Source organism: Perca fluviatilis, chromosome 13 (assembly GCF_010015445.1).
Source record: "Perca fluviatilis chromosome 13, GENO_Pfluv_1.0, whole genome shotgun sequence".
Taxonomy (NCBI): Eukaryota; Metazoa; Chordata; class Actinopteri; order Perciformes; family Percidae; genus Perca; species Perca fluviatilis.
The window spans coordinates 22,233,302-22,259,909 of record NC_053124.1 but is presented as its reverse complement, the minus strand read 5'-3'; the positions used below and the strand labels follow the sequence as shown (position 1 = coordinate 22,259,909).

Below are 26,608 nucleotides of genomic sequence, written 5' to 3'. Positions count from 1 at the left end.
AGACTAAATAGTCTGCATAGTATGGATTCCAAAAGTCTACATGGCTCTAATGTGCATGTGTATACCTGTATCCATTCTCCTCCATGTCACCTTTGTCCATCTTTCCCAGTGACTATGGCCTGTCCTACCTGTCGCTGCGGACCAGCATTGGTCTGTGGACAGCCTTCCTGTGTCTGGTCCTGGTGGCCACAGATGCTAGCTCCTTGGTCTGCTACATAACCCGATTCACAGAGGAGGCCTTCGCTTCGCTTATCTGCATCATCTTCATCTACGAGGCTCTAGAGAAGCTCTTTCACCTTGGAGAACACTACCCTGTCAACACGCACAACAACTTGGACAATCTTACCCTGTATTCGTGAGTAGTGAGATTTAAGTTACTTTCATATTTGAGTTTCATATTATTATCTTTTCTTGTCAATCTCTTGTTTAAAGCTATAGTGCGTAGTTTCTGTCTCCTCCATGAGGAATTTTAAGTAATGACAACAACACTGTCGGCGCGTCCACATGATACATTGATTGCTCTGCTGATACGGTAGATCTCAGACATTCTGACAGACACAGAGCTCCGTTTGGGTCTCTGAATGAGACAAAGTTTAGGGAAGTGGCTGTACGCTGCTATACATTGGAGGTGGAAAACCGAAACTACGGCAGAAATACACACGGAGCACAAACGCGACACATCTGCCGCAGCATGCCCACAGCAAAGCGCGTCCATTATAAACCTGAAGCTGCACAGACCACGGATCACGCACGCGCCCCCCACCCCTCCCCCACTCAGTTGCTAGTAGCCACCATGGTAGCCACAGAGGACACGGAGGATTAAAAAAACACGATGGACTCTTCAGAAGAGGTAATTATTTTCACTCGAGCTTCTGTGCTGGAAAGTCACCGGACGACACAATCTTCTGAACATAGCCATACTGAGAAATACAAAGAGAGTTGTGTGGAGCTGATAGGTTCATTAATATCAAAAAGTTACGCACTAAAGCTTTGAAGTGTTAGTGGAATAAACTATGAAACTCCTAGAAAACTAATATTTTATTAGATAAGATTGAACTTTATTTATCCTGAGGGAAGTTTTTGTGCAGTGGGGCACTGTCCACTCTCTGTCAACTTCCTGGTATTAATATGCATTCATACATTGGTATTCTTACAATATGTGTGTACAGTTGTTTAGCTGTTCAAATTACTACCTGTATAAAAGTGTAGGTGTCAGCCTGTATTAGGAATGTATGTTAAATATGTAATTTGTCCTCTTATAGGCAGACTAATAAACAGACCAAGAAACGTCTGTTTTCGTGTAACCTCGGAAGTGATTTATCTGTTCAACTATGTTCAGTATATGTATATACAGTTTAATTATGAATATTTATTCATTTAGTAATGCATTGTATCTATTAAATTATAAAAAATTTTAAAGATGATAATTTCTACTGTTTCAGAATTAGAGCTAACGTGTCAATTTTCTAATACACTCTTCAGGTCAGGATGTCATGTTAAGTGCCAAAGGTTGCATAAAGTAGTGTACTATCCACATAAGTACTATCCCATTATGAGCACACTGCTCTTTGTAGTGGTTTGATCTGTTCCCAGTACATGGCTTCCCTTAGAGCTAAAAGGAAAATTACCCCCTTGCAAAATAACACATTTAAAAATAACTGATGTTTTTAATTGACTTGAGCCAAACTCTTTTTCACCTCAAGATAAGCATATGTACTTTGCTCAGCATTTGTTGTCTTGTCCCCAGGTGTCAGTGCTCTCCACCAGTCAATGCCTCAGATCAGCTCATGCAGGAGTGGAACCGGACAGGATACAGCCCAGACTCTATCCAATGGAGCAACCTCAATGTTTCGGTGAGACCAGCACACAGTGATCTCCAGTGTGATGTGTAGGAATCACACCCACACTCGCATGTCTATGATGTGTTGTGCAAACAGACATCATCAGCCAAAATCACATACATACAGATTAAGTCAGACACATTAAGACTAATGCAACAACAGCAACCACTACTAGAGCTAGGATTAGCCTGCAAAAGAACTGCTACCAATACTGCTCTCAGTACTGGAACAGCTTATCAACATTTTGTATTACAATACTAACCTAATACTACTTTTTTCTCTAGATGTGTAAAACACTCCGTGGGGAGTTTGTGGGTACTGCCTGCGGTCATCATGGGCCCTACATCCCAGATGTTCTCTTCTGGTCCATCATCCTCTTCTTCACCACCTTCTTTCTGTCTTCCTTTTTTAAGCAGTTCAAGACCGAGAGATATTTTCCCACCAGGGTGAGATGTTTGCTAGATTTGTTATGTGCACTCTTGTTATACTACTCCTAACACCACAAACGTGGCTTTGAACTTCAAAGTACAATACCATTTTATATCACACAAAAACAAACAAAACAAAATAATAAACTCACATTTGAACAGGGTGTTCTTTCTACATCTCTGTGCATGCAATAGTGTGTAGATCTAGCTTAAAGCTATAGTGCGTAGTTTCTGTCGCCCCTATGAGGAATTGTAAGTAATGACAACAAAACTGTCGGCGCGTCCACATGATACAAGCCTTCCGTGATCTCGCACCGGCCCCACCCCTCCGCCACGCAGTTGATAGTAGCCAAGGAGGACACAGCGGATTGAAAAAACATGATGGACTCTTCAGAAGAGGTAATTATCTTCTCTTGAGTTTCTGCGCGCGAAAGTCGCCGGACAACACAGTCTTCTGAACATAGCCAGACTGAGAAATACAGAGAGAGTTGTGTGAAGCTGATAGTCTTAATTAGCTTTGTAGCAACTCATTTGGCAATGGCTTGAATGTAACGGACGTTCATTAATATCTAAAAGTTATGCACTAAGGGCCCTATTTTAACGATCTAAGCACATGGGGTGAAGCGCCTGGCGCAGGTGCGTTTAGGGCGTGTCCAGATCCACTTTTGGGCGTAACATGCAATAAACCAATCGGAGTGTCATCTCCCATTCCCTTTAAAAGCCAGGCGCGTTTGTACCTTGGCGCATTGCTATTATTCTTTATATCTATATTATTCTGCTGCCTCAAGATAGCAATACGCCAAGAATTCATCTGAACACACCTCCCCATTAGATAGTCCTCCATGGGCGCAAAGATGGGCACAGGTGTATTTGCTATTTAAACGACGTGGGCACTGGACGGGAAATTGACAACTGCGTTGGTCTTAAACTAGCAAAGACACTTCGGGCTTTGCGCTGCGCCGGGTGCAAGATAGGGCTTTAAAGCTTCTCACGCTATGTAAATGTTTACATTGGTTCAGTCATTAGTATGCAGTATCAGTCTCGTGTACAGAAAGAAAAGGTCTTCTTGCATCCTCTCACACAGTCCCAGCTAGCCTGTTATCACTTGGTGTTCTGTGCAGGCAGGCGCTGGTCTGAATTGTCATGCTTTTACTGTTAACATGAATGTAGTTATTACTTTGGTGGATCTCAACAGTGACCTAAATTAAAAGACTGTGGTTGTATTGGAGTAGCTTCTATTTATTATTTTTTTCTGTGTGTATATGTAGAAGAAAATAGCATGCATGTTCAGCTGCAATTCCTAAATAAGTCAATTAAAAACAACTGTGTTGCTTATGTGTTGGGTAGGTGCGGTCCACTATCAGCGACTTTGCTGTGTTTATAACCATCATGATCATGGTGTTGGTGGACTATCTAATGGGGATCCCCTCGCCTAAACTTAATGTCCCTGACCGCTTTGAGGTAGGTATCTATTCCAGCATGTATGTCTATCTTTATGCATGATTGTTCAAATGACAAGGTGATATCGCACATAATTACTTCCTCTGTAAGGACATTCTTATGTCAGCAAAGGTCTAAATGCAGTACCTTTTATAAAAAAAAATAATAATAATAATGTTCACATCATCATTTATTCTCAAAAAAATCATGTTATGCCTAATATACTAAATGCAGCCCATCCCTGACTATTCCCTGCAGCCAACTTCAAAGAACAGAGGCTGGCTGATGGACCCGTTAGGAGAAAATCCCTGGTGGACACTGCTGGTGGCAGCACTTCCTGCCCTGCTCTGCACCATCCTCATCTTTATGGACCAGCAGATCACTGCAGTCATCATCAACCGCAAGGAGCACAAGCTCCAGGTCAGACCGGCCTTTGGAGGTTTACTTTTGGCAGTGTTATATCCTTAGAGTTACACATAGGTTTTCTGAATTGACAGTATCCTAGATAGTCTTTTCTATCTTTGTCGTTGGTGTCTATCCCTTCTTTAATATCTAGCAGTTTCATAAAAATTCCAAATAATTTTAATGTGGTATTTTGAATTTATGTTGATGTTTAAACAAATGTATTAATTCACCAAATGTACTATATAATTCATTTCAATTTTCTTTTTACTTTGGTACTTATTTGTGCCGCCTCCAGCATTTTCTATCTGAATTCTCCCTTCTTTGCTCCCTTTACACCTCTCTATTCCTCTGTAGCTCTCATTCATTTCTCTCCCTTTCTGTCATCCTTAATTATGGTTGAAGACATCAGATTTCTCTTGTCTGTCCTTCTCATCTCACAAAAATGCTTCAACTATAATCTCTTTCACCTTTTTCTTAGGTATTTTTATGCCTCTGGGTTCCACAGTGCTACTATTTTTAAAAATGTATTTAATTCACCTTGAAAATTCGTAGAGCAAACATTTGAAACTCAGTATTCCAAGTATGGATGAGCAAATTACAGTTTTTAGAGAGTATGCTCCTGAATCTTGTTTTCTGTAATTCTATTTTTACTTAAGGATTACATTTGCAGAAACAAACCCTCTGGCTCTCCAACTCACTTGCTGTCTCCCTGTTTTTTCTTACAGAAAGGCTGTGGCTATCACCTGGATTTGCTGATAGTGGCAGTAATGCTGGGCGTGTGCTCCATTATGGGCCTGCCATGGTTTGTGGCTGCTACCGTCCTCTCCATCTCCCACGTTAACAGCCTGAAGGTGGAGTCTGGCTGCTCCGCTCCAGGAGAGCAACCCAAGTTTTTGGGCATCAGGGAGCAGCGGGTCACTGGATTCATGATCTTTGTCCTCATGGGTTGTTCTGTTTTCATGACATCGGCGCTCAAGGTGAGATTCTGTAATAATACTGGCCTCTCATTTTGAATCGCCAAAAATGAGAAGTTCATCTAAGTATTGAACATGCTAAAGTGGTAATGTGTTAAACGTGTTTTCACTAAATGCCATGTTCCATGAGCCGTTTCTTTCCTGAACTGCAGTTGAATCATTTACACTGGGGTTATGCTTTGTGCTCTTTACAGTTCATTCCTATGCCAGTCCTATATGGAGTCTTTCTCTACATGGGTGTCTCTTCCCTCAAAGGCATTCAAGTAAGACTCTATTCTGCTGGTCTTTGAATCTAATATGCCTTTTTTCTTAACACAACAGCAGTCATAAGCTGTCTGTGAAGATACTTTTTTTTTTCCTGTGTAGTTCCAAACCTTTGATCGTAATTCAGATTCCTTAAATGCTTTTGTTAAATGTGTTCCCTCTTCTGAAATATGTATAGAATTTTCTCTCCCTCGTCTTTCCAGTATTTTTCATTAGCATTTCTTATCTCCCTCACCGAGCCTCTCATTTTCTTTGTAGTTCTTTGACAGAATCAAGCTGTTCGGCATGCCTTCCAAGCACCAGCCTGATCTGATCTATCTGCGCTATGTGCCGCTGTGGAAGGTCCATATCTTCACCCTGGTGCAGCTCACCTGTTTGGTGCTGCTCTGGGTCATCAAGGCCTCTTCAGCAGCTGTTGTATTCCCCATGATGGTAATGACTTCAAACGTCGATGACTGTCACACATTTAGTCACTTCACATAAGTTCACGATAAGTTAAAGATACAAATTCAGCCTCACCAATTTAAAGCTACGCTGCACAACTATTTTATATTAATGAACGTCCATCACATTCAAGCCATTTCCAAATCAGTTACAAAGCTAATTAAGCCTATCAGCTCCACAAAACTCTGTATTTATCAGTATGGCTATGTTTACAAAATGGTGGTAGTCCGACGACTTTCGCGCGCAAAAGCTCGAGTGAAGATAATTACTATATCTGAAGAGTCCATGTTTTTTTAATCCTCAGTGTCCTCCTTTAACTACTAGCAACTGCGTGGGGGATGCGTGGGGGTGGTGCGAGATCACGGAAGGCTTGTGTCATGTGGATGCAACGACAGTGTTGTTGTCATTACTTAGAATTTCTCATGGGATAGACAGAAACTACGCACTATAGCTTTAAGATTTACAACTGTTAACTATCACAACACAGTAGAGTGTGTGTCCAGAAGTAATAGGATTAAATAAAGTTTCTAATATAACCATGATACATAATTGATGTTCTTTGTGGTGCCAGATGAAATGAAGATATTAAATGTTTTTCTCAGTGTAATAGATGTGTTTATGCATTGTCCGTCAGTCCTTCTCATTCTTGTGAACACGATATCTCTGGGCACAAATGTCCACTCGGACTCAAGAATGAACTGACTAGATTTTGGAGGTCAAAGCTCAAGCTTTTTGGCCATAACTCAAGAATGAATACGCTAATTATGACAAAATGTCACAAATGGCTGAATTGGTGACACTAATCTTGAAACTGTGGTGATTGTATAGATCATCTTTCAGGGTACCCGCAGGGTCTTAAAAGTCTTAAAGTCTTAATTTAACTTAAAGAATCCTGGGGGTACCCTGTTCTTTGCTGCTCGGTTGAAGATGTGTGTGTAGTGTTTACGTTTCGGCAAAAAATACACTTAATACCTTTTTATTAAATTCAAAGTCCTAAATATTAGATTACATATTATGTAAATCTGGACAGACATTGATGTAAATTGTATACTAACTGCAAAAAAAACATACATACGTATACAGTATGTAGTATGGAATTGGAACGCGGCTATAGTTTATTTGAGGAACAATGCCACCGGTTGGCGGAGGATTACAACCGCAAGACGGTAATTGTAGTTTTATTCCATTTTGTTTTATATTTTATTTATATTTTGTGATCTTGAATCTGTGATAATAAATCCCTTGTCTACGTGTCTCCAGGTTCTGGCGCTGGTCTTTATTCGAAAGCTACTAGACTTTTTCTTCACAAAGAGAGAGCTGAGCTGGCTAGATGACTTGATACCAGAAAGCAAGAAGAAGAAAGAGGACGACAAGAAGAAGAAAGAACGAGAAAAGCTGGTAAAACTCATCTCATGTTATTGACTTGTTGTTGTTTTTTGTAGTGAAATGAAGTCAAACTGTAATTAAAGCAGAACGATTAGAGAAGTTTAGTTTTTGCTAAATGTTCAAATTTACAATACAACAATATTGCTGTGATTAGCTTTGTACTTTATGTATTTGTGTGCTAGATCAGTAAATGTTCAACAATACTGTAGTACCTTTTGCACTTGCAGTCCCACGATGAATTGACAAAAATATGATAATATTACAACAACATCAAAATCCTCCATTTCTCCCAGAGTTACAGTAAACAAAGCTTCACAAATCATGTGCTCGATACAGTCACTTGTCATTGTGACAATTCTACGATACAAGTGGTGGGTCTGGGAGCATAAATCGTGGAGGTAATCACATTGCTATTACATCTTAAACAGATTTGGAAATGGCCAGAGTTGCAATACCCCAGAGATAATCTGTAATCTGGACACTATACAGCAGTGGTTCCTGCCGGGCCCCTCTTTTGTAGATACAAATATTGTTAAACCTTGCCTTGTTAGCAGCCCCTTCCCCCTGTTATAACTGTGGGCCCCCCAGTTTGGGAACCACTGCTTTAGAGGTATAATAAAGGCCATGCAAGCATTGCTATGTAAAGGAGAAGGAAACATAAACTTTTGAATACGATTTTAATGCATAACTAGAGGAGACTCACAGCAGCCAATTTTAGTATGTGTGAACATAAAGCCAAGTAATCTCGTAAAACCCAACCTAAAGAGTTAAAAATGGCATGATTAAGAAGATGAAAATGGCAGTTACCCCATACCAGTGTTTTACCTGCCTCACTGCAGTCACAGCCATTTTGTGATTTAGGCCTCCAATGCTGTTTTCAATCAGGAAGAAGAGACCAGACTGCACGAAGAGGAGGCGTTGGCACTGAAGGACAGCTTTGACGGCTTGGACCGGCTCAAAATCCCGGTGAAAGCACTTTCAGGGAGGTGAGTGGTGCAGCCCATAAAGCACACTTTGATGCCCAGTTCTGGGATGAAAAGCAGAATTTTATTTCAACTGCTTAGTGAGGCATCAAGTGTATTCTTTTTTGAATTATACAGTCGATCTCATCTTTTATGATTATATTTTCTTTTTTTAATGGTCTGACTTTTATGAGGCAGCTAAATGATGAAAATGCATTTTTATGATGTCTGAAAATTCTTTACAGACTACTATGTAAATAGTTCCCAAAAGAATTTCCTAATCCATAATACATAAATAAATAAATAAATGCCTTAACGGCTGAAGACCAGTCCGGAAACCTGAAGGAAAAATGTAGATCATAGTAAATAAAAAACTGGAGCTGTAAGCACATTTTCTGATTCATCATGATGTCATGTACAAATGGTAATTCTGACACTGGTAGTCAGCTGTGTGTTATTATGTCCATCTTGAACAGATCATACAGAATAGGACTAGTGACCCACAGCCTCCCAATGGAAGAAGAGGTAGCAGGGTTGTGTGTCTGATGGAAAACATCTGACCCACATGGCTGCGTTCTAACCCTCCTCACTGATAGACAGTTAGCGCATGGCCAAAACTGTCGGTCCTCTGCTATTTAAAAAAGAGAAACACTGGCTTTAAAACACACCGCTTTGTGTGTTCTTGTGTTCTTTTTATTATTATTTTGAGGGTAATACAGTCTGTGGCCAAACATTTGTCTTGTTGAAATAATCCTATCATTGTCTAACTAACTAATAATGTGTACACAATAAATTTTTGACTCCGATGCAAAAGGCCCACATTTCTTGATACATGGTAACATGGAACATACTGTGTGTGGCCTGTCTGGTCAGTCATTTTGTGCTTTTTAATTTGTTTTAATCTTTTTTTAATTATATGCATGTTTGTGTCTGCTTGTTTGAACTGTCTGCACTGAACCACTCTCGCTGATTTGATGTCTACATGCCCGTCTTCTCTTTGTGTGTGTGTGTGTGTGTGTGTGTGTGTGTGTGTGTGTGTGTGTGTGTGTGTGTGTTGTGTGTGTGTGCGTGTGTGTGTGTTCAGTATGTGTGCGTGTGTGTGTGCGTGCATGTGTGTGTGTGTGTGTGTGTGTGTGCGTGCATGCATTTTGGCATGTAGTTCTGATTCTGACCCCTTGGTTGTAAATATCTCTGATGAAACGGACAAAACCGCAGCGTGGACAGCCGTGAACTCGAGTGCAGAGTCATGTGTCCCACCTGTCAAGCGTAGTGAAAGGTAGCTATGCCATCTCCTGGAGTTTTCCAGAGCCCCTCCCCTCCCAACTGCATCACTTTAATATGATGATATATAATATATAATATAATGTTGACTAAAACTAATTTACTCTGTTAGGGACTACTGAATGTTATGACTCTGCAAGGTTATTTTCATACTGTAGTGAAATAAACCGAGGCTTATTGCTACCTGGAGAGTAGGAGATCAAGTCAAGTCAATTTTATTTATATAGCCCAATATCACAGATTTGCACAGCATAAACACCAGTATGATTTCTAAAGCAGAATTGAGGTCCATGGAAAATTCTGTCTTCTTGAGTGTGACTCCTTAAGCTGTTCATTTGAGTATGTTGGCAGGAATACTTTTAAACTTTACTAGGAAATACATACAAACCTTAACACAAGTTGACATTTAATCTAGAATTGCCTCAGTTAGGAGCTGCGTATTTTAACAGTCTTCACATAAGCTCCGTCATCAACAGTGTTTACTGTAGGTGGTACAATCCTGTTCTAAGAGCACTGGTAATTGAACACTATCACTCCTCCTGACAAAATCTCACATTTGCAGTTGCTCCCCACCCACATTACCAGCATAAATTTGCATAAACCACCTAATATTGTGTGTGTCTTTCTTCATTAACAGCCAGGAGAAGGTGGCCTGCGTTAGAGTCGACGTCAGCCCAGAAACACCAGGAGGGGGTTCTACTACCGAGTCCTTCCTGTGATAAACCGAGGCCCTCCTCCCCTCTTGCTACCTTCCCCCACACAACACTTTACCCTGCTGACGAGCACCATCATAGTGGTAAAGGGGGCATAGAACTGGAGCAGCACAACCTGCCTGCAAAGTTCCCTTCTTTGGGGCAGCAGGCGAGCTCCCCCAGGGCTGTGAGTCCTACTCCACACTTCACAAGTCCTGAAGTGTGCGGCATATGTACAAATGGCTGCCAAAATGCACTGTAGAGCGCACATCTCAGAGGAATGAAGGATTTCTGCTGTTAATGCCCACCAACGCTCACTGTTTAGGAATTCTCTCAATGTCACAATGTGTCACGCATTAAAACCACAGATGCCAAAGGAAGGGGCCTCACCGGTGAGGATCTTGGATTGTGTGTTTTAATTTTACTGTTATTGTTTTAGCTGATCACAGTACTGGACATGTGATGTCCTTTGTAGCTCATACACCATGAGTTGCACTGCACTGTTTGTTTCCATGTATTTTAGGTTGGCTTAAGACCTTTCACCTAACTACACCAGCTTCACAACTTACTGTATTTGATTAAAGCCATTCAGGTACTATCCGTGCCAGCTGATTATATTTCATAATTTGTATGGCACCGTAAATGACACAAATCAAAACAGAGGTGCATTCAGATACAGTAGATACTACTACTACTACTACTACACCACACTACTACATATATCGTTGTAGAATCTGCTTATGAATTCTCTCTCCTGTCTGCAGGGGAACACTCAGTATTGATATTGCTGTTCATAAGTTGGTCAGTTGTTTTAACTGTAAACCTCAATGTTTTATTTTGTATTTGATCTTATCTTAAATATCATTAAGTATGTATGTATTTATAGTGTGTTCTTTTAATTTAAAACATTTAGAAAAAATGAGGCCATATGAAGTCTGTACTGTACAGTAAGCACTTTGCCATTATAGTTTCTTACCTAAAAATGGAATATAGTGTGTTAATAAAAAGGTTACTTCTCCTCCCACCGTATCTATAGAGCGGTTGTTCAAGTGTTAGTTAAACAACTCAGGAATCGTGACTGATTTCTGACTGTGGTCACTTGATATTTCTTGTCACAAGGCAGTGATAATTAGATGTCAACTGTATGTCCTTACATCTCTGGCATCACCACTATTTTAATAAATGATGTAAATCATATAATATAGTAAGTTGCAAGGTAAAACAAAAAAAAAAAAAGAAAATATTCGTGACCCAGTTAGATGCACCGGTTTTTATACGGTCTGTGTTGTTGTCGTTGGTAATAGTGTGTATGTCTGTATGGTGTAAAGATAATTTGGTATGTTTAGCGTTTCATGTCATTTTATGCATAATCTTTCTTCTTCTTCAGTTCTTGTTTCGCTAAAGTGCGGTCCTGTTTTAGCAATAAGTATTCCATACTGTGCAATGTATGGACTCATGAACCTAGCTAATATCCAGGCAAAGAATAATTGGTGAAATGATTTCTGTGTCTGTTTCATCGGCTCTGTCTGTGTGTAGCTAGTGACTATACGGGCAATAGCTTACGTGCCTTGTTAAAGCTCTTTATGTGCAAGTCTTGTACTGATAATTTAAGTATTCAGAACAGATATACAGGAACACGGTGATGGCACACAAATGCCAAAGATGGACCATCAATACTATACAAGAGTAAAGTAGTACACGGCTCATTTGCAGAGGCTTATGTCTGTTGTAGTGTTATTCCACGTCTGTGTGAACGTCGTAGCCTGAGCCACCGACTCAAACGATGTAACTCGATTTATCTTCCATTTACAAATGTTACTCTTAAAACTGTGTGTGTGTGTGTGTGTGTGTGTGTGTGTTCTACTCTCAGCTCTTGTATCTGCTCACATTTAAAAGCTCTTTTATCGATATTGAGGTACTGTTTTTTTTCAGTGAATGTCAAATGTATTGTACCGTAAACATCAAAAATGATTTTGGTGACATTTTGCCAACCAACTATTTTCTAAAAAGCTTAGATTTTAATTAAGTCACAAGTATTTCCCAAGTTATTTCTTTACACATATGGACCATTTGATATAAAACGTATGAGTTGTCGATCGGTGGAATCATCACAATAAAGTGAACATCCACCAACCAACTTATAATTTAACAATGTTTATTTTGATGAAAAAATAACCTATTTTCACATGACATTAGTTTCAACATATATATATTTATTAGCTTAAAGAGGTGATTCAACCATGTAAAGAACAAAAGTGTGAATATTTTACACTCCATCACGTAGTAAAGCATCAGTGAAGCACATAGCATTCTGTTGTTAGCTTGAATGATGACCTATTGGTGCAAAGCAATAAAAGTGAATACATGGTGATTTTCTTCTGTCTTTATTTAAAACCACACTGTGAGCTGTATGGGAGATGATGCTCATACTTGAGCTTTGACTGTAGTTTTGTGAAAAATAAGTATATCTTGGAGTGGACAGTGTTTTTCTTTGCATGGTTCTTTTTTTGTTACTCCAAAGTCATGTCTATAATTACTTACAGCTCATTAGCGAGGCTCCTAGTTTAGCTTATCACAGATATATCAGTATTGTTATGATACACTGAAATACAGAAATGCCAAAGATAAAAAAAAAAAGTTGAGGTTATTTAGAAACTATGTTTACATTGCAGAGGGAGCACTTAAGTTAAAGGTTTATTTTTTAACTGTAAAATGCCCTGCTCAAACATATCTTGGTCACAATTATAAAGGAGACCTTATATAATTTTAAATAATAATCTTAGTTTTCGTTATCAGATCTTTTAAAGTCTTAAATAGTGATATTGGTATATGCTCTAAAAACATCCAGGCAGAAGGTGGCAGCAGAGATCTGTCCTACACACCACACGCCACGAAGGGGGCGAAAGGGGGCTTTGCTCCCTCAGTTGTATTGTCTGCCCCCTTGTTTCAACATCATACATCCATAAAACGTACAAACTGAAACACAGCAATACGATTACTATTAGGCTACAAGTTCTACTTGGCGTCTACATCACATAAGGGCTTTCAACTACTAACAATAGCGAGCCATATTTGACAGAGAGACGTCCTCTCACTTCATCAATAAGTATATGACTTTACCCCTTGAAAAAAACGCTGTGCTGACCACAGCTGGTAGCCTAGCAACGTGTATTGTTTACATGTCTTTTGACAGAAGCTAGTAGCCTGCTTTTTATATACTGTCTATGGTAGCCTGACAAGCCTAGATTTCTAGGCTAAGAAGCTACAGCAAGCTAGCTAGATGTGGACATGAGTGATGATTTCTTGACTTCATGACGTTTACCATCGCGGTTAAGGAAAACTGGTTAGTGAAGGACATAGGAGGTAATTTTTGGACTTTTTGACCGCAGCCGTTTGGTTTTGTAGGGAACCTGTTGGGGCGGGAAACTTGCAACTAACCCTGAGCAGAGGTCTAGCTAATCAGCCAGAGCAGAGTGATAGAGAAAGACATATCTCTATGGCTCTGAGCCAGAGTAAGTGAAAACACCTGTGTGGATGTGCGGGGTCTTTAAACATATGATAATTACAGACAAAAGATGAATTCACATAATAAGTATCAATGCTATTAAAACCTTTCAGTCTAGATATGGGGAGGCCTCGGTTTGACAATGTAGCTTTAGAGAGTAAAAGCAAGAAATTAATTTTTGCATGAGTGTAATTCAGCTTAAATGTCCTTAAATGTTTATTATACCTGTGCAAACATTGATTATGACTGTTGTAATTATACCTACCTAATTTGTTTAAAGCTTTTGACTGCTCATTGTTTTTGAGCAGCATGTGCTCTGATCTAGAGGCAGCACTGGCTTCAGCCCCATGCATCCAGACCTGAGCTTGCACAGTAGAGCTAAAGGTTATCTGATTACATAAGGTAATCCATTTAACAACATTAAATATTTGAATATTTTCATAACGCTTTTCTGTGGCCCAGTACAGTTAAGTCAGTAGTTGTGCTCATGTACTTTGTAACTACTTTGCTTTAGTGACAATGGGAGAAAAACAAAGTGTTGTTACCCACATGACCACATTACCATGAATGAAGGTCTAAAGGTCCTATGACATGCTGCTTCTTGAATGCTTTTGTATAGACCTTAGTGGTCCCCTAATACTGTATCTGAAGTCTCTTTTATATAGACCTTAGTGGTCCCCTAATACTGTATCTGAAGTCTCTTTTATATAGACCTTAGTGGTCCCCTAATACTGTATCTGAAGTCTCTTTCCCGAAATTCAGCCTTGGTGCAGAATTACAGCCACTAGAGCCAGTCCCACAATGAGCTTTCCTTAAGACATGCCATGTCTGTAGCTTTAAATGCTATTGAAGATGAGAGAGGGGGGGCAAGGTGGAGGGTGTGGGTGTGGCCTTGGCCAGCTGCCATGCTTCGCTCATTTGCAAGCCATAATGTCTCTCTCTCTCTCTCATGGGCGGGCCACATTCTCTGGGTCCTTAAAGCAGAGAAAGGGGAGGTAACCTTTCCCCTTATAACATCATATAGGGAAGATCCCAGATCGGCCCATCTGAGCTTTCATTTTCTCAAAGGCAGAGCAGGATACCCAGGGCTCGGTTTACACCTATCTCTATTTCTAGCCACTGGGGGACCATAGGCAGGCTGGGGGAACACATATTAATGTTAAAAAACCTCAAAGTGACATTTTTATGCCATGGGACCTTTTAATAAACACGATTATTATGGTATACATGTTAAAGATACAGCAGTAGCCATTTTCACACACTCAAGAGGTGTAGCTTTGTCCTATTCCTACATGAACTCTGAATTGTGGCAGTGCTTTATTCAACAATAAAACATTTGAAAGTGTCTCGTCTCCGCTCAATGCCACATGACTTAAATCCCAACAACAACAACAACTGTCCTGTTTGATATTCCATTAATTCTGGAAGATTAATTCTTCTAATTCTCTCAGTTCTTTCAGGCTGTCAGATAATTAGTGGTACATTGTTTCACTAGTAAAAATCATACTTCTGTAGCCAACATCACTCTGAGATACACTTCAACACAGTACACAATGTGTTCAGACACATTTTACGAGCTTTCAGGCCCAAATCACTAAATTATCACAGACGCTGCATGATTCAGGATTATTCTCCGAAGTTTAGCTTTTGGACTGAAGTGGCCCTTACTAAAATAAAATGGTCTTGTTTAGATACAACCACCATTACAAAAAAGCATAACAACTCAAACAAAAATAACAAATATTGCAGCTTCTCACAAATGAAAAAGAGATTCAGGTTGTTAAAAACAAGAAGTGCCGTCGGTAATTTCCTTTATAAATATGCCGTCTGTCCCAATTTTAAAAATTACAGAATGCATTGACAGACACTTATTATTTTGACTATGTTTATGAGGCATCCCTACCAATCCTTGTATATAGCATTTAAACTAATCTTCGTGTCATTGGACAATTCAAAATGTTTTTCTTTGTGTAGACAAAAAAACAAAAACTCCATAAAGTGACCACTTTTTGGGTTAAATCAGTCATTTGTGTTTTGGCTCAGAGTCTTACATATGTAGTAAAGTACACTATTGGGAAACTACAACACTGTACTGCCAACAGAAAACAGTTTCCCTAAGCAGGTAGGATACTCGTCTTCTTAAGAATGTGCCCCTGTGGCGGCTCGTGGTTCAGTTAGCAGCGTTTGGCGGTCCCTCTGGGATGAGTGACATGAAGAAGGTTATGATGAACGACCACGTGGAGGACAGGAAGCCTGTGTGGGGGGCGCTGTTTGGATCCTCTGCTCCTTCCTCTCCACTTTCCCCATCATCGTCCGAGCCGTCATCCATCAATCCTTCCTATACAGGATACAGTCAAATTTATAGGAGGACAATCAGGTAAGCTACAGCATGTTTACAGTAACATGCAGTGCACTCATTACACATATTTGACTGTGAAATGCGATATCCACTATGATCATCTGCGTTCACTTAGGAACTTTTAACTTTTAGAGAGCTGTTTGGAGACTTTCTGCTGTTTTTTGACAATAATCCCTGATGTGACTGCAGAGCCTCATTCAACTCAAAACTTTGAGGAGCTCAGTGGGACAGAGAGGCTGAGTGGACTGGTTATATTGTGCTCAAGTTGAACCTGGGGCAAACCGAGGAGGACTGCAGTGCCTCGCAGAATGACGTTCAGACAGGTTAGTACAAAAAAGAAATCATTGACAAATGTAACTTTCTCCAGATGAGAACTTCAACTACCTCTGCCTAGCAGCGTTGTGTTTGTGTGTGTGTTACGCAGTGTGTAAAAACTGTGCAGTCTCTCTTTTTCCTTAAGTGTGTTTGTGGCAGCAGCCGCTGTGGAGTTTATGTTTATACATCTCTGTGTTGGCTACCTTGGTGATGTTTTGTTCTGCTGTTGACTGAATGTCAGGCAATTTAATTACTGTGGCTTAATAATGGTTGTTGCACCTACCGTGCTGTTTATTTATTTATATATAAAAAAAAAATGTTTTCAGTTAATCTATTTATCATTTAGGTTATAAAATGTCAGAAAATAGCCCATCACAATTTACCATAGCCTATGGGGGCATCTTTAAACTGCCTTTTTTTGACAGACATTCTAAAACACAAAGTTATTAAATCTACAATGATATAATCCTCACCTTGAGAAACTGAGACCAGCAAATGTTTGGCGTTTGTTCTTAATAAATTGTTTAAACGATTAATGGATTATGAAAATAGTGGGTGATATTCCAACCCTACTTGTCACTTTTACTCAGCTATTCAGTGCATCTGCGTTGTATTTGTAACCACGATGGGTTATAAATAGAAATCCCTTTAGCCCTGGGTGATGTTTTTGGTAAAACTGAGATGGATGAAAGGAAGCTACCATTTCCTGTAAGTCGTGGTTTTGTAGCTCTCCCTCCATATCGTCCTGATTGGCTCTGTCTCCAGGGAGTTCATTCTCCAGGTTGAAGGGAAACCAGCCGGCCTGATGCCTGCAGTGACCGAAAAAACAAACTTTTTAGATCCTGCCAATAACAATATCATTAACCATTCATTATTAATTATACGTTTGCGTAATATATGTGTTCTAACTTGTGCCAGGAATACCAAATTTGAATTTCTTGTTTAACATAACTGTTTGATGTAGTTGCGGTCAGACAAGAACCTCTATCATTATGGGAGGTGGATGGCATGATGTACAATATTAACCAAAAGCCCAAAATACCAAGTCAATATACAGCAGGACTCACAGGTAAAGCACTAGCATGGCCATCATCACCATGACAAACCGGCTGAAGGAGGAGTAGAAGTAGACTATACTGAGTAGGATCGCAGCACGTGAAAATGTGTACACCCAGTCCAGCCAATCCCGGTTCAGTTCCTCCTCGTTCATGATCTCCCCTCCCTGGGCGTTCATCTGGACTTCCTGGTTGCCACGGCCCCGATCCGCCTGAGGTCGCTGGTTCAGAGGGTCGGGCCGGTTAGAGTGAGTCGAGGGCTGGTCTGGCCTGAGGTGTTGAGAGGAGGCAGCCAGTAACTGACTGAAGAGGCACAGAAAGGATAAAAGCACAGTTGGCTGCCTGGATAGAGGCCTGGTAAACATTCAGAAACATGAAGGGACTTACTAATGCATGTAGTATTGCCGGGCATACAACTGCTGCCACCACATTAGTGTCATGGGGTTGTAATAGGCGGGCATGTTTGGGAGAGGAGTTGACTGTGGGGAGTACTGATTCCAGCTGAAAATAGAGACATTGCGTTACAAAAACATTTGACCTGTGTCAACCAGGATTATAATCAGGAAACAGGCCAAATAGTAACTTAACATGAACCACAAATGTCAAAGAGGCTGAGATGGACAGAAAATGTTAATTTACTAAACTAATTCTTTCAACCCGATAGCAGCTCTGTATTACTAGAACCTCTTTCAGACGTGGAATACAGAACAGCTTGCTTTATAAACTGATGGAAGTGATAGCTTCTTGACTTCTCATTCAGACATGTGTCTTTTATGTGAATATTTACTTTTATGTTCTTGAGGCTTTCTTGAGACATTTCAGGACTTTTCTTGCTCGTGTGATATTTGGCATCTAAATTATCTATGTTCTAAAAATCCTTAGTTGCTGCAGTAAGTCAGCTTACTCAAATACTCTTTAACCCTGCACTGCAGCAGCTAGTTAAGTATTCACCAGTCCCAAAGCTTACCTGTGTACCATAAATTGTGGATACATCTGGTGGTAAGGGAAGGGTCCAGATCGCTGTCTGAGTCCATCACTGCTCTCTCCTGTAGATGACTGGCTATGTTGACCAGTGGAAGGACTAGTAGAGTTTTGAAGGGGCTGTAACCAGAAGATAAATTCCAGGTTTATGGTTCCTCTTAAAGGAAAGGCAAGTGACGAATCTCAAATCCTCAAGGAGGTGTAAATTAAAGCAGTGAGAGCTGGATGATGAAAGGAAATGTGCTGATGATGAAATGAATGTAAAGGTGTGAGGAGCACGTGGGTGACACACCGTGGGACCGACTAAGTTCTCCTGAGGCTTGTTACTGCGGCTGCAGGGGGGCTTCGGCGAGCTGGGAGGGGTTCGTGAGGCGCACACCAGATGGAGCATATGGTACTCATCCTGCTGTAGATGCAAATACAGCTCATTAGTAAACAAAGTCCAAGTAAGGCATGTTCAAAGAAAAAAAAAGGATAAACTTCTGAACTTTGTGGGTGTAAAGTGCATCATTTAAGCAATTCAGAACACTAACACTATTCATATTATCTGCGTAATATTGGTAAATGCTATACTGCTGAGTATAACATGCCCAATTGATTTTCTCAGTAAATATATACACTACCGGTCAAAGGTTTGGGGTCACTTAGACATTTTCATTCCACTCCATTATAGACAGAATACCAGCTGATCTGAGTGGGTGTCTGATCTTTAACGCAATATCTACCTTGTCCATTATCAGCAACCATTCATCCAATGTTCCAAAGGCAAATTCTGTTTACTAATCTGATATCATTTTAAAAGGCTAACTGAGAAAACATTGGAGAACCCTTTTGCAATAATGTAAGCACATAATGTAATCTGAAAACTGCTGCCCTGGTTAAAAAAATGCAACTGATCTCAGATGGTATTCTGTCTATAATGGAGTGGAATGGAAATTTCTAAGTGACCCCAAACTTTTGACCGGTAGTGTACAACCTGAGATAATGCATTACTTTAATAGTGAATACTGCTGTAATACTTAGTAGTGGATAGCATGTTTGCATCTTTCTGTCTATTTGTCAAATACAAAGCCCATTTTAATGTTGCAGATGGCTGCCTTTATAGCAACATGGTATGTAGATATGCCAAGTTTTAATCTGTCAGGTATGTGTTCCAAATTTAATACATTTGATCCATCAAAACATTTCAAAAACAAGAAAAATATTCAAACAATGCATAAGGCCCAAAAACAGTGCAACCCCTATGTAACTGAACATCTCATTCCTAAAACATAGCTCCTAGTATGCTGCTATAACAGCCTCCACTCTTCTGGGAAGGCTTTACACAACCTTGCTGCAGGGATTTTCTCCCTTCAGCCACAAGAGCATTAGTGAGGTCAGCCAGTGCCGTTGGGCGTAAAGGCCAGGCTCACAGTCCATGTTGCAGTTTTATTGGTGTTTGATGGGGTTGAGGTCAGAGCTCTGTGCAGGCCTGTCAAGTTACTCCTCCTGACCAAGCTGGAAAAAAAATTCTTTATAGACCGCACGTTGTGCACAGGGACTTTGTCATGTTAAAACAGGAAAAGGGACTTTCATAAATTGTTGCCACCAAGTTGGAAAAACACTACTGTCTAAAATGTCATTGTATCAGATTGTATAAGATTTCTCTTAACTGAAACTACGGGACCTAGCACAAACCATGAGATACTTACAGTATGCAGTTGGTGAAAGCAGAGAATCAAGCAGCTTGTGTGCTTCTTGTTAGCTTTAGAATTATTCAACCAATGTTTTGGGTTCAGTTTGTTTGTCTACAGGATTACAGAAAAAGTACAAGCCCGATTCTCCTAAAACTTGGTGAAAGGGGCCAATGAACAACCCATTACATTTTAGAGAAGATCTGAATCACGGAGCAGATACATAAATTATTTTTTACTTTCGTTAACAATGTAAGATAGGGTAGGGTATAGCGTTGGTGGAGTTCTGTGTTCTCTGAGTCACTCTTATAAATATGAAATCCAACACATAGGGAGCCTACCTTTCTGAGCACATCTTTTAAGGTAAAGTGATCCAAAAGCAGCTTCCCAGAATACACCAGCCTCTGGTCTTTGGAGCTCTAGAAATCCAAAATTATTAAGATAATGGGATCACCGGAGATAACTGTATATTAGCTAAATGTACAGAATATAGTTAATTTAATTGTATATGCCCTGTATAAACATTGACAAAAACAACAATAAGCAGTAAAATAGCAAACTGAAATAGTGAGTGAGTGAGTGAGTGAGTGAGTGAGTGAGTGAGTGAGTGAGTGAGTGAGTGAGTGAATGAGATTATAATAACCTCATTTGACATAAATGGGTTTTAACAGTGGATTAACCTGGCAGTGCAACAAGGTCAGGTGTGTCCTCTTAAAGCCTGCATTCACTGTACGACCATTCAGGAATTTAAATTGCCTATTTCCAATCCTGGCCCACCTGCAATGGAGAACCGTTTATTCTGGGTTCAAGATGACTCACCGTTAAATATGCCACAGTTAATGTCCACTAAAAAAGATTAAGTGGAGCACTTATTTTTTTTACTCCACAGCTTTAGGGAGGAGTTTGTCCCTTTGGGTGTACAATGTTTGTGTCAAAACAAGTCCCAGGAAAGAATGGAAAAGAAGTAAAGTCACACTAGCAGCACAATACAGCAGGAATCTAAATGCCTTCCTTTCATTGTGATGTCAAATCTACAGACGCCAAGGCTCTTACAGCTACTATGACTCTGGAAATCAAACGTCTTTCACTTTAGAGCATAGATCAAGGTTAATGGTCGGTCACTTGTGTGATAATTCAACAGTAATTTGAATCACAGTATGTGTAAAAGGATTCAAATAGCAATCTGAACATGTTGGCAGTGTTAGTCCTGGACTCAAATACAGTTAAAAGTCTACAATACCAGCCAAATCCATTTCTTCTACACTATTTCTGAATGGAACTGTACATCTGACATTCAACAACAGGCAACAATGTTTGATCTTATCTTATACAACTCACTTCTTGGGTTTAAATTCTACCAACATCATACATACCACTATCACACGCAGGGACCCACCTGACTATGCATAAGTTACTGATGTTAACAGTTTGTGTCCGGCTGGAAACACTTTTTACTTGTTTATGTCACCAGTTTCACTCACTTGATGTTTCTTGCCACACTATGCTGTCGAACTACCCAATAAAGGCAAAAAACAACACACAGGATACAACTCAGCTATGACAGAGTAAAGTAATTGGCATTAATACATTGTTAATGTTCTCATCTCAGCAGATTTAAGTGGAGTACTCACTGGTTTGCATGGGTATACATCTGACAGGTGTGCTTTAAGTTTCTTCACAGTCCAATTCTGGCAACAGTTGATGGTCTGGTCATCGTACATCTGGTTGGGTGCCCTGATGACAAGGGTAACTGCAGGACTGTCCACAACACCTTGCTCCATGGCTAAAAAACATTTGTCTCCAGTGGTGAACAAAAAAAAAAAAGATCTGGACTGCCCTGTTAGAGGTACTGGCTACAGTCCTCCTAAAAGTTTTATCCTGACATCAGAGCGAAGCTTTAATATTATTATAAAGTCTGATAATGCTAATGTGCAGCTGCAAGGTGTTTCCTGTAATTGTGTACAGACGGCTCACTAGAACTGCTGGAACCTAAGGTCAGAAAGGGGACATGAGATTAGCGTGATCCCAATAACAGTAGGCAGATTTATTACAGTTATTGAGTTATTTGTGCTATTGTCATGCAAGCAGAAATTTGGCATTATGTTTCAATAATATTTCAGAAATAAGTAACTGTTACTTGTTTGAATGCTACTCTGACACATTTAACAAGACAAAAGTGTAATGACTAGTGTTAGACTGTTATAACGAGCTCGTACAGATAACGTTATAGAGGCGTAACGCCATGTATGGACATGGACTTATAATAACATTTAACCCTAACCCTAGCCCTGGTTAGGAATATTTAACAACTGGCTAAGCTAACGTTAGCCTCCCTCGGTTTTCTGCTATTAATGTCAGTCAACTCAAGCCGGAAAAGTTGTTAGCATACTTAGCTAGCCAAATTAAAACGATCCTTTTTTATAAACGTGTTCGTCTCACACAGAGGAGTGACATATCATTTTTGCCTACCTTGTTTACCCCCAGTGACCGAAATGCAAAGCCTACTTCTATCTAAGCTATATGTATCCAAGCCATGACTACCTGGGTGTTGGTCTTCTTCGTTGCACTTCTTCTTCTTCGGTTGATTGTTTAACGGCGGATGCAGACTAACTTGGCGCACTATCGCCACCCTCCAGATAAATTGTGCATGATCATCACTATTCTTCGTTACACTTCAGGATGTTGTCGACATTTAATGTTTATGGTGCGTTACCGCCACCCATTGGTAGACGTGTGAGTTATTCTTCTTCCTTTTATTCAAGGAATTAATTCATTTATTTTATGAATTCCCAAGTGGAAATTACATATTTTTTACACTCTGTTGTTACATATTACACCCAGGCCCGAAATACACAAACAGGCGAGGTGAGGCGCCCCGAAAAACCATGTCCCTACGGACTGAGCTGCACTGTTACCCTCTGTGCTGTCACCCCCATATTTGGCATAGCCTAGCCTACTTACGGCGTATCGCTGTTGCGTATTCACATACTGCGTGTGCGAGTGTGTATATTTCTCCAGTTGCTCCCAGGTTCCTAAACAGTTTCCTCCTTTAACGAGAGGACTTTTTTTTGCAGTGGACTAGTAGCCTACATGCTTCAGACGTGTGAGTTCAACAGACATGATGATAAAATCCAGTGTCGGCTTTATATCTTTATATACAGTACAATGGCCATGATTAAATATAAGGAATAAGCAAATAAAGTAATAAATAGAAACATTCTTATTTATATAAATTGGATGGAAAAAATATTAGCCACTTTTTCTTGTTACAACGCTACACAATTCATCAGAGCCACAAACTACAGCATCGAAAATAACCATAAATTGAATCAACACCTCTCTAAAACAAAAACTCAACTCAACATTACACTTTCATAGGTAACATTTATTGCGGGACTGTATTAAATAAATTATGTATCTGTAGCCTACCAAATAAAGTGGCAGCTAAGTTTATTCTTATATAGACATTTTTTTCTGAATCTATTCACGTGATTATGGCCTTAAATCAAGGAAAATATTGGAAACAATAAAATCACGAGAATATGAATCAACTGCACAAAGATTGAATCACTGACTGAACAAACAAGTGACTGATTAGTGCTGTGATGGGCCCATGGGCTAAGGTCTGCAGTTGAAGCAGTCTTGCATTGCCGTATCTCCACAGCTCTGTGATTCAATTTGACTGGCATCTGGTGGTGGCACAGCATAACACCCTGCCTCACTCTTAGTTCCCTATCTGATTTTATAAAACACACAAAATCTTTGGTCTGCTTGGGCAATTTTATGTTTTTGTTGTGTCCCCCATTTCAAGATGATAACTAGTACTCAATCATCACTGTACGCATCAAGGCAAATGATAACATCTGTTGTACAATAAATGGACAGAGATCTTTTTTCTATGTGCTCACTAAAGTCTGGAATGACATTCCACAGCACATCAGAACCTTAACGTCAATAACATCATTTAAATTAACATTTGTTCGCTATTTAATGGAGAGGTTTACCTGCGACCATTAAGTCAGCTTTATGGCTTTGCCCTGTTGCTCATTCTCCTGGTCTGTGTGTTTGTGACTGTTTTTGTCTAGGAGTTTTTGTTGTGTATATGGTATTTATGTTCTGCAGAGCAGGAACCTGCTGAAAATCAGTTTTACACTGAGTCAGGCCCGATTGTTTTTAATCTTTTCCTGTTTAATAAATAAAAAATGAAAAAATCAAATACAAGTCCCATAATTGGAAAGCAGTAAGCATTATACTTTAGTATATCAACAGGCAAGTGACGTGAGAAAAATAAGTAACTTTTCACACATTCAAAACACTAAATGATGCCAGTCATTGGTGGTATGTAGTGAAAATACCATTACAGTTTTTTTCGATTGCTAAACGACAGTGGGCACAACTGGAGTCACATGTGCAAAACTCAAACTACAGTCTGCACTACCTACAGTCACCTGAGCTAAACAGTTCACATCACCTGCAAAACTCATTCAAAGCAACACAACTCTTAACACAAGTCTCAAACAGTATGCACAGGCCTCACTGAGATAACACACACTGTCACTCAGAACACACTGAGAGTAAAAACACTAGCATCAAACACCAATACAGAAATTACAAACTTTCTCATCTTTACAGTTTGAACAATTTGAGTGATTTGACACTACTCAACAGTTTATTTAAGGAAAAAATATAGATTGTATAGCATACCAATTTTTACATAAGGTAAACAAGAAGGAATGAAAATCATCAGTTTTCTTCAATAAAGTATTTTGTCTCTAGTAATTTATGGAATTACTGGGGGGAAAAAACTAAAGGTAACATAACAGTACCAACGAATAGTGTGACTAATCCTGCCTCTCTCCAGCATCATGTGGCAAGTTCATCACATTGGATGTATGCATTATCTCTAAATACAAATTACTGTAATGTGGTGTTTCTATTGCTTTCACCTCCATTACTTTCTGAAAAACAGTAAGAACACAGTTTTACTATTGTAAAGATATAGTGTTTTTCACTTTTTTTTATAGCTGCGTACATAACCTCAGACATCTTACCTGGACATATTGGTATCTTTGCTCTTTTACCGGTTTCTCTCAAACAGTATAGTGTAGAATTGTTTCATTCTTATTTGGTGTTTGTATACAAAAAAGACTTTCTGAGCTTTCTCTGTATAAATACCATATATGTTCACTAACTAGTCTAAAACAAGACACCTGCTTAGGCTTTCAGCTAAAATTGCAATCAGCAGTGTTTGATAGGCACCAGACTGAAATCTATTCTGTTTTGAATGTGTGGTTTACAGTTTTGACAGCAGTGTGTTAGCATTTGAACAAAGTGCTGTAGATCTACAGTGTTGTGCACGTTGTGGTTAAACTCATGGAATAAGTGTGTAGAGTTTTGAAAACTGTGTTCAAGCAATGAAAAATGAACTAGAGTTTGGTCCACATGAACTGCTGCTGTGCAGACTGTAGTTAGAGTTTTGCACATGTGACTCCAGTTGTGCCCACTGTCGTTTAGCAATCGAAAAAAACTGTAACTGACATGGGTAATGTAAATACAGATATATATATACTTTACTGATTTACTGTACAGATGTGACCTTACAAATTTAATTAACACTTCTTATCAGCCATGGCATTAGTATGGAGAGTGTACAACTGAACTAAATGTATAATATTCAATGTTTCATTACAATGTATTTTTTTTTTCGATTGCTAAACGACAGTAGGCACAACTGGAGTCACATGTGCAAAACTCTAATCACAGTCTGCACAGCAGCAGTTCATGTGGACCAGACTCTAGTTCGTTTTTCCTTGCTTGAACACAGTTTTCAAAACTCTACACACTTATCCCATGACTTTAACCACAATGTGCACAATACTGTAGATTTACAGCACTTTGTTCAAATGCTAACACACTGCTGTCAAAACTGTTAATTCAGAACAGAATAGATTCCAGTCTGGTGCCTATCAAACACTGCTGATTGCAATTTTAGCTGAAAGCCTAAGCAGGTGTCTAGTTTTAGACCAGTTAGTGAACATATATGGTATTTATACAGAGAAAGCTCAGAAAGCCTTTTTTGTATACAAACACCAAATACAGTTTTTTTGATTGCTAAACGACAGTGGGCACAACTGGAGTCACATGTGCAAAACTCTAACTACAGTCTGCACAGCAGCAGTTCATGTGGACCAAACTCTAGTTCATTTTTCATTGCTTGAACACAGTTTTCAAAACTCGACACACTTATCCCATGACTTTAACCACAACGTGCACAACACTGTAGATTTACAGCACTTTGTTCAAATGCTAACACACTGCTGTCAAAACTGTAAACCACACATTCAAAACAGAATAGATTTCAGTCTGGTGCCTATCAAACACTGCTGAATGCAATTTTAGCTGAAAGCCTAAGCAAGTGTCTTATTTTAGACTAGTTAGTGAACATATATGGTATTTATACAGAGAAAGCTCAGAAAGTCTTTTTTTGTATACAAACACCAAATAAGAATGAAACAATTATACACTTTATTGTTTGAGAGAAAAAGGTAAAAGAGCAAAGATACCAATATGTCCAGGTAAGATGTCTGAGGTTATATACACAGC

At 39.5% G+C, this 26,608-nt stretch overlaps 2 protein-coding genes across 20 annotated transcripts in view; one reads left to right on the top strand and one right to left on the bottom strand.

Annotated features, from left to right (window-relative positions):
• The window catches only part of LOC120571188 (sodium bicarbonate cotransporter 3-like), a 47,247-nt gene extending 34,759 nt beyond the window's left edge, over window positions 1–12,488 (top strand). For 7 of the 14 annotated variants that reach the window (XM_039819953.1, XM_039819962.1, XM_039819961.1 and 4 more), the window contains 12 exons: window positions 110–355; window positions 1,748–1,853; window positions 2,126–2,287; window positions 3,617–3,730; window positions 3,968–4,129; window positions 4,840–5,091; window positions 5,283–5,351; window positions 5,611–5,784; window positions 7,057–7,194; window positions 8,044–8,168; window positions 9,304–9,420; window positions 10,063–12,488. In XM_039819953.1, the coding sequence (XP_039675887.1) occupies window positions 110–355; window positions 1,748–1,853; window positions 2,126–2,287; window positions 3,617–3,730; window positions 3,968–4,129; window positions 4,840–5,091; window positions 5,283–5,351; window positions 5,611–5,784; window positions 7,057–7,194; window positions 8,044–8,168; window positions 9,304–9,420; window positions 10,063–10,144 (1,747 nt within the window). In that variant the 3' untranslated portion in view covers window positions 10,145–12,488. Of the gene's footprint in view, window positions 1–109; window positions 356–1,747; window positions 1,854–2,125; window positions 2,288–3,616; window positions 3,731–3,967; window positions 4,130–4,839; window positions 5,092–5,282; window positions 5,352–5,610; window positions 5,785–7,056; window positions 7,195–8,043; window positions 8,169–8,620; window positions 8,670–9,303; window positions 9,421–10,062 lie in introns of all 14 variants that reach the window. The other 7 variants (XM_039819959.1, XM_039819956.1, XM_039819950.1 and 4 more) reach the window with 6 other exon arrangements.
• A 2,309-nt stretch (window positions 12,489–14,797) lies between these two features.
• Window positions 14,798–22,641, bottom strand: LOC120571773 (homocysteine-responsive endoplasmic reticulum-resident ubiquitin-like domain member 2 protein). Of its 6 annotated transcripts, XM_039820867.1 has the most exons (10): window positions 22,475–22,607; window positions 21,637–21,994; window positions 20,686–20,782; window positions 20,347–20,424; window positions 18,625–18,738; window positions 18,319–18,452; window positions 17,739–17,852; window positions 17,364–17,654; window positions 16,997–17,105; window positions 14,798–15,960 (listed from the first exon to the last, which is right to left on the bottom strand). In XM_039820867.1, exons 2-10 carry the CDS (start codon window positions 21,654–21,656, stop codon window positions 15,793–15,795), a joined length of 1,125 nt encoding a protein of 374 aa, XP_039676801.1. In that variant the 5' UTR covers window positions 21,657–21,994; window positions 22,475–22,607; the 3' UTR covers window positions 14,798–15,792. The 6 variants fall into 6 exon arrangements, with proteins under 6 accessions (XP_039676801.1, XP_039676797.1, XP_039676796.1 ...); XM_039820863.1 differs by lacking the exon at window positions 20,686–20,782 and having other exon boundaries at window positions 22,547–22,641; XM_039820862.1 differs by lacking the exon at window positions 20,686–20,782.
• Between the last annotated feature and the right edge of the window lie 3,967 nt (window positions 22,642–26,608).